We start from the raw sequence: 8,584 nt of genomic DNA on the forward strand, positions 1-8,584 counted from the left end.
ATTGAAATTGAGCTACGCTGGTTTTCAGTCTGTTTTATAAATTAGATAGGCATTTTTCAAAATGCATCTCCATGTCATCCCATCTATCCATCATCTCTCACCCTTCACTGACTTATCTGCAACCACTTCTTCCTAAGAAGGGGCTGAGCACAACTTTTTAGATGAATCACTAAACAACAAAAAAAATGTCTTATCATAGAGGACCACTCACCACTGACTTTAAATTCTGATCTGAGCATTAATAGTCCTCTGATAATCCATTGCACTAATTCTCCTGTTAATGGCCATTATAAGAAGTATTTCTCAGAGATGGCTTCACAATCCCTGCAAACATTTATTTGGATGTTTCAAGATAAGGAAATTTTGCTCCTCCTCAGTATATGTTTTGATTTAAAACTATAATGTGAACTATTCTGTATTTATGAATTTTGACAGGAATGGAAACAAAATCCTTCTGTTTTATCTTCAGAAAAGTTAAAGCACTGGTTACAGCAGTGCAAGCTTCCTCAAACAACTCTATCAATGTGCCTTAATTTCTAGTATGAGTGGGAGATTCCCTCTCCTTGCACCTTCTAATTAATAATAATAATAACTGTTATCTGTACCATAAGTTAACAGATCTCTATATGGGGTTATAAGAAACTTGGTTTTGAGTGTTAGCAGTAAGCACAAATACAGCACTGCTTTTTTTAATTATACTCTATCGTGTTTAAATGCAAAAGTGTATTGTATGCTCTTTCAGAATTGAGTGACAGTGTGACTTTAAGTCCAGCTGACAGAATGCAGGCTCTGAGCTTGAAGATGGTATTGCTTGGAAAAATATATGCTGGCACACCTCGCTATTTCCCATTAGGTAAGTAATTTAACACACACACACACAAGTAGAGGCTCTTAAACCCACTGCCTTGATACCTCTTTTTCTTCAATTTTTGTAGCATTGCCTAAGAATTGAAATACACAGACACTCGTAAACTTTTTATGATGCAATTTAAAAGAACCTCAGTATTTCTTTATGTATAAATGCTTTTGTCTCTAATACATAAGCAAAATACGGTTAATCGGTTCTAAAATGTCTTATTTCATTTCACTCAAAGAGAAGCTGAATTTATTTTGGACAATTATGTAAACAAGGCATTTGAAAGTAAAAATATGAGTGTATTTATGTAGACAATATGATATATATATATATGTGTGTGTGTGTGTATTTTCTGGGTTGCAGCAATCCTTATTCCTGTGGCCTCTAGACATTTATGTCACATAGTAGAATTTGGGAGGCCTCCAGGTGTCTCATTAAATTTGGGATCTGTGTTCAAATGCCATGGTTGCTGCGTGTTGCCTGATTGTTTGGACTGATGATGCTGACAGTCTAAACTGTTGTAAATACTACAGGTTTTATATTGTGGAGAGTTAAATACATTGTAAATGCACAAGCACTGTAGATGAGGGAAGGCCAAATAGTCTGGTAGTCTTATGATAGAAGGCAGGGCAGAGTGATACCTTGGAGACTAACATGTTCAAAAAATGCATAAGCTTTCCTGGGCAACAGCCTATTCCGTCAAAAGCTAATAGTAGTATGTGTTGCTGCCACACAAGAACCAAAGTAAGGTACTGAACTTCTCAGCTCAGCAGCATAGCTTGAAAGAACTGCAGGGCAATATGGTAAGCCTTTAATATAGTGTTGGTGATGCTTATATAACATTAGACTGAGACTGTAAGATACCTGTTTTGCATGTCCTTTTGCCCTCAGTTTTTGCAGCTGTGAATTAGGGATAATTCTTACCTGTTTTGTAAATTATTTTGAGCTCCACAGATTAAAGGTGTTAATATAAGTGAAAGATAGGATTGTAACTTTGTCTAGCTAATTAACATGCAGTCTTTTTTTTCCCTTTTCTTTTTTACCTTTAGATTTCTTAGTGCAGTTTCTTGAGCAACAGGTTTGTTCTTTGAATTGGGATGTGGGATTTGTAACATACACTATGCAAGAAATTGGAGTGCCACTGCCTAAGCTTCTTGAAGTATATGATCAGTTGTTCAAAGCACGGGTAAGGAAAATAAGTATGAAAGTTTTTTGGTGTGTTTTGTATAAAGACAATGTGATAAATTAAAACACTTTCATAGACTTTTTTTTTTAAAGATTGAGAATACATTTACTTAAAAGCCCTCACTGTGCATCTCTATCAGTTTGTTCATTCAGATCCCAGCATGTGGGGAAAGCTGTTATATTCTGGTGTTCCTACTACTTCAGCTCAAGCTGATATGATTCTGTCATAAATATAATTAGATTTTCCATATTTCAGCTTGATTTGGTTTTCCTTTTTCTTAGGAGTTATTCTTAAAAAAAACCCAAAAAACAAATCTAGTTCTTGTGCATATCTGCAAAAACTGTTAAATGATTGCATTATGCTTTTTACTTATTTATTTCCCCGGACTCTGGCACTGGTTATGAAATCTTACCACTGTATTGCAATGTGATGTGTACTTTCCAATTTAAAGTAAAAAAGAGAATCTGTTTGGGTCATTTTACCCATTAAAAATCTGTGAAACGTCTTGCAGCTGAATATCTGAAACACTTGGATAATAATGAACTACTTGCAATTAGTTTTAACATATTTTATAGTACTCAGTAGTAAGGGGGTTGTTTTGGGCTGTAGCATAACATCTACATTTTGTTTTACCTCTGGCAAACACAGCCAAGCAGTGAGTGTTATAAAAGACTTTAACATATTAAAATTTAATATGCAAATAAATATTATTCTCATTTCTATTATACTTTTACTGCAATAAATCAAACCATAATACAGTTTTTGTGTACTGGCAAATTTAATATTTCTATATTAATGCATTGGAATTACCTTGGACCCCTAATATGATATAATTTTCTTTTAGGATCCATACTGGAACAGAACGAAAAAACCTTTACACCTTTTGGAGTGTATCCATGTATTATTATCAGGATATGTCCAGGATCCTAGCAAAGTGCTTAATTTTGAGAGGTAACTATATATTATAATCAAGCATTTTTCAACATTTATATTTTAAAAAATACTGTAAAGCACTTCATTTGTATAGGAAACTGCAAAGCTTCTTTGAGCTGTTGATTTTAAAATCTCAAGTTAATGATCACTGAAAGTCATTATTTTCAGAGCTGTTCAGAAGTATGTATGTAGGATCTAGGATTTTGATGTTTAGATGGCTTGTTATTTTTTTGGTTTTCAGTTTTAAAACAGACTTATGCCTCTGTCTCAAGATGTAAAAAGGGGCTTCTTCAGTTTAAATAAGAAATTGGTCCCCTCTTGCAGACATGCTCCCAAGGATGAAAATAATTTTAATTGTGGTATATCTGTAGGGACCGTGGGTCGTTTCTGCAAACATCTTTGAATCCTACAAATACAATAAACTCGGGTACTTTGGATGTAAACTGTATAGACATTTTTAGTTTCATACTTAACTCTTGCTGTTAAAATCCATATTTTATAAAGATTTTACTCATTCCCGTACTTAAACTCTCAGCATAAAAGCAAAGAAAGTAAAATTTTTGCCCCACTGAAGTCTGGGAATTTTCCTAATAACTTAAGCAGAACTGGGATTTTATGCATGGAGTATAGGTTCTTTAATTCTCAAGAATGGATTGAAAACAAATCCTTTGGAACGTGGATAAAACACATAAGCAGGCCAGTGCAAAGAGGCTTTCAGTGACTATCCACACTGTGTCTGGTCTATTAAATAAATATTAAATAATATTAAATAAAGGAAGAAGAGGTTAAAGAACATTTAAATTAATAAAAATGTATTCAAAGGTAGCAGGGCCTGATAAAACGGACACTTGAGTACTTAAAGGACTAGCTAAAGGAATCTGTGAACAGAGCAATTATCTTTTAAGAACAAGTGTGGTTAGTTCCAGAGAGCTGGAAAGTGGGAGGACCCAGAGAAGCTTAAGTTCCTCAAAGGCACTGTAGGCAATTAATCAGTCAGTTTACAATCTCACTGGATAATAAGATGATAAAAAGCAGCCTAGAAAGATGTCAAAAACAAATGTCAAACCAAATTTATTTACTCTTTGCCAGGGCTAATATCTTTGTTTCCTGCTGTTGAATCATTGGATTCTCACCACTTATTTTCAGTTTTACCTTCTTACGTTTTTATAAATTTCCACAAATGGTTAGCTGCTTTGCAAAAACAACAGTGATTTGGAAGCAGTCAACATAATTCTGGTGGGTCATCTTTGAATGAAAGGGGATTTCTAAAATATGTATTTGCCTTTCAAGTCATTTGGTATCTAATATTAGATATTAGTCAAACAAATATCTCGCATCTGAACTGACAAACTGGACACTTTTATCTTGCATTTTTAATGGCTGAAAATATTAAATCACAGGTGAATAGTAATGATTCATTAGGTTTCCACTAACACTTCACTCACATACGTCAGAATTAAATATTTGGGTTTTTATTTAACTATTGCATTTACTCAAATATAAGACAGTCATGAATATAAGATGCCCCCTGCCCAAAAAAATTATAATTTTTTAAATAATTTTCCAGGTATAGAATCTGATTTGTGGAGGTTTGCCTTGAATTTGTCCCCCTCCCACTGATACAGCAGGGAAAATAAATCAAGGGAGGCAAGTAACCCTCTTGTCTTCTGCCCCGCAACCCTCAACATCTTGCCCTGGCAGCCCCTTCCCTACTGTCAGACCTTACTGTCCCTGTGCACATGAAAGTGAGAAGCAAATTTTGAAAACACTGATGTAGAAATAAACATGCCTGTAGGGAATGTAGTGCTTGTATCATGCATGTAGGGAAATTACTGTAGGTATCTGTTGACTTAGTTCATCCAGAATTGATAAAGTTTTCCTCTTTTGAAACTGCTGCAAGTTTTACCACAGGTACTCCATAAGTAGGGACCTACTGAAATGGAGGAGGCAAGCAGCCGATTTCACAGGCTGATCACAGGGATGGCCACCATTCTCATAGGCTTATCACAGTAGGGCCCCCCATGCCTCTGGCCAAGGGACCCTAGTAGCCCTGCGTCTTGCCACTGATTGGCCAAAAGGATTGTCCGTGTGTGGCCCTGCCCCTTGCCACTGACAGGCAGCCCTCTCAGCCAATCAGTGGGGGTGGCCACCTTCTTGGCTGCTCTCCTTCACAGCAGCGGGTCCCCTCATCCCCCCCAGTAGGTTGCAAGGCCAGGCTTTTTATTTTTAGTAAGTTTTTTTTGAGGGGGTTGTGGTTCGTTCGGGTTGGTTGGTTGGTTGACTTTGCAGACAGTGCCCGATCTTGTACACAATGCCTGATTTCAGAGTTTCCACGAAATCGCAAATTGAGTGCATCCCTATCCATAAGCACATGTTTAGTCAGCACTTTTGTACCTGCTTGTATGTAATATATGCTATGTATGACCGTCCAAAGCCAAAAGGCTCATGATTTACCACACAGTTCATTGGGCTGGGCCCCAGCAGAAATAACAGTGTTTCAAGCTGTGGTTACCCCACAGCTTAGCACTGCTCAGTATATGTGTGTGTACTCCAGATACACCCCCCCTCCCCACCACAAAAGATCTGTATGCAAATTACCCCCTACTTATGACTGGAATGGGTGTTCTTGTCACAAATGCTGATGAGGTGTGCAGGGCAACCTGTTCCATCTCCATGTCATGGAGGACAGGGCCACACTGATAATATGCAACAGGCTGAGAGAAGGGGCAACAGAGGGATTCTGGCTAAGCTATTTGAGGCCCTTTTCAGGAATGTTTGCCAGACATTTAAGGGTGGCTGAAAAATGGGACTCATTGGAAATGGGAAAGAAAGGCACAGCTTAGTTGTGGAAGTGAAGAGGAAGTCTACATGTATTTACTGTAGTGGCTCACCTTGACTTGAAAAAGTCAGTGCTGAGGGGGACTGAGTGCAATGGGCAATACCCTATATCTTCTTCAGGTGGGTTACACTATCGTATTCTTCGTAGTAAATTCCCATCAGTATGTTTGCCCCATACAGGCCATGTGTTCCATAGTCATGCTCAGTGTTGGCTGAATTTAATCAACTTTATAGTTAGTTTCCATTACTGAGGACATGATGTTTTTCGCATCAGCTTAATGATACAGTTAATGCGGTTTCTTTGTATGGGAATGCAAGATAAGGGGCTTTTTTCCCCATGTCAGTTGGCGCTGGGGGGGGGGTCTTGTATTTAAGTAAATATGGTATATATTGGAAAAATGACTTTATCTATTTTTGTCATTTTTTTATTCTGTTATATCCAATAGATGTTTTGTTTCTTTTTCTCAAATGAATGGCATGTACATGAAATATATGTAAGGCAATTTTTCTTTTTCTTTTTTTTTTATACAGACGACGATTCACAAATGTTTGTTTGGATGCGGTTAGTTGCTACCTTGTTGAACTTCAGTCTATGAGCCCTACATTAACAGTGCAGACCACTACTGGGAATTTTAAATCCCTACAGGCTAAATTAGAACGAATCCATTGATTGACTGATAAGATAAAGAACTGACAGCTCAGATGCAACGAACTGTAGAAGAGAAGCTCAGATGTCTGCACTGGAATCTGGAAAAGCAAATGCTCAATACATCTGCTAACATTAAAGATCCTCCTGCAATTAAAAAAATAATGTCTTTGCTCATACTAATCTACAGGTATCTACAAATAGTAGAATGTATATTTGACAAATCAAGGTGCGTTTTTTTTGCTACTGCCAATTTTTTTTCTAATTATAGAAAATCTTTTTTATACTGTTGGAATAAGATATGTTGTACAATCTCCCTTCAGGATTAAAATTATTTGGAAAATATCTTTTATTCTTTTTTTCTGCATTTACATAATTTGAATACAGTTGGGAATGGTAATAGGATGCAAAATCAAATATGGTAATACAGTTGCACGTGTTGTAGCTGCTTAAAAATATGAAAAAAGGAGAACAGAAACAAAGCTGACTGAAAGGCAAGAAGAGGAAACTGGGAAAGAAGTCTTTGCTAGCTGACTTCCAAAAATGGTCAGATTAGTGATTTAGTGACAAAATCATAAAATTATGCCTATGTAAGAGATGGTCAGTGTTCCAAGACTATTCTTTACTATACAGATTACAACTAAAATGTAATTCTCAGGACAATATAGCAGAAGCTAACAGCTTAGTATGCTTGAGCTGTATGTAGAACCCAGCAAACCTTCTACCTTTTGCCCCGGTAAAAATTATGCTTTGTTCAACTCATCCTTGTTTCTGTGAAAATCAACATGGTATAATAGATATGCACCCCCAATTACAATCAGTACTGGTCGTGTCCACATGCGGGACAGAATCTAAACACTCCTTTATACTTCCTCCGATTAATGTGTATGCAAGGTATCTCTTAGTCTCCCAAAGTCATGAAGGTCTATGACTATAAATGTTCATCACTGTTTTACAGTCATATGTGCATCCATAGTAAATATGTCTAACAAAAACCCTCCCAGAAATCATGCACTGGAAGTCACCTTTTGCTGTGTTGGAGTGGTCTTCATTTTACCCTGTTATTGACTCCAAAGATTTTTCTTTTAATATTTAATTTTTCCAGGCCTAAATAAGCCAGAAGAATGAATGTTGTTGATGCATGAATTGTAACATACTATCTGCTGTAAAGTAAAAAAGAAAAACTACTGGTATTAGAAGCCACCTATATAAAGAAAAAAAATCAATTTCTGGTTAGCAATATCTATATATAGGTATCTAGATCTAGAGAGCTAGATAGCTAGATCTAGAGATATCTAAACATGCTTAGTTACTGGGTGATGTCTCAACTTAATAACTGGACTTTTCTCCCTAAAATCCAAAGAAAACATGCTGTACCCTACTCAGTCAGTGTTATGTAATTTAAGGTAAATCCAACTTCCATCTTTAGGTTTATGCTTAAATAAAAGTGACTTTTATCCTGGTTTTTCTCTCATACCATGCCATTATTGGAACTCTCAAGCTCTTTTTAAATCAATTACCTTATTTGCTCAAATCCAAGATGACTAAGTTCAAGGTGAACTCCCAATAATTAGATTCTAGACATAGAAGTTGATAACTTACAGGGCAAGCAGCCGCAGGGGGGGCAGCCAGCAAGGGACAAGTGGCTTACTCCTTGCACCTTCTCCATTCTTCTTTGCCTCCCTGCTGTCTGTATGCCCCATGCCTGCCTCCATGATTTCTGTACCCCCCTGTACTTGACGATGCCTGTACCTCCTGGTGCCTGCACCCCCTACCACGTGTACCTTGTCCATCTGCCCTCCATTCTTGCACTCCCTGCTTCCTCCTCCCCTCCCCCCACATTGTGTCTGAACCCCCTGGCCCCTCCTCCTGCACCACTTGTCCCACTGATGCCTGCCTCGTCCCACCATGCCTGAGAACCTGACATCTGTCCCCTGCACCACTTAACCTCCTGGTACCTGTTCCACTCCCCATCCACTTGGCTTCTCACATCACCTACCACTCTGTCTACTCCCTGCAGCCTTTCCCCCACCACTACCACGTACCTTCTCATCCCAGCTTCAACTCCATCTGGGACCCTGCTCTGACCCAGAACACATGCCCCAGTCTCCTACCCAGTCAGCTG

The 8,584-nt window shown here is 37.7% G+C and overlaps 1 protein-coding gene across 1 annotated transcript in view; it reads left to right on the plus strand.

The window, feature by feature from the left end:
- NUP155 (nucleoporin 155) overlaps nucleotides 1-6,804 on the plus strand; it is a 62,762-nt gene extending 55,958 nt beyond the window's left edge. The window contains exons 32-35 of the mRNA XM_019495937.2: nucleotides 743-853; nucleotides 1,906-2,042; nucleotides 2,887-2,993; nucleotides 6,345-6,804. Of these exons, the coding sequence (XP_019351482.1) occupies nucleotides 743-853; nucleotides 1,906-2,042; nucleotides 2,887-2,993; nucleotides 6,345-6,483 (494 nt within the window). The 3' untranslated portion in view covers nucleotides 6,484-6,804. The remainder of the gene's footprint in view (nucleotides 1-742; nucleotides 854-1,905; nucleotides 2,043-2,886; nucleotides 2,994-6,344) is intronic.
- Nucleotides 6,805-8,584: the final 1,780 nt, after the last annotated feature.

The sequence above is a fragment of the Alligator mississippiensis genome, chromosome 3 (assembly GCF_030867095.1).
Source record: "Alligator mississippiensis isolate rAllMis1 chromosome 3, rAllMis1, whole genome shotgun sequence".
Taxonomy (NCBI): domain Eukaryota; kingdom Metazoa; phylum Chordata; order Crocodylia; family Alligatoridae; genus Alligator; species Alligator mississippiensis.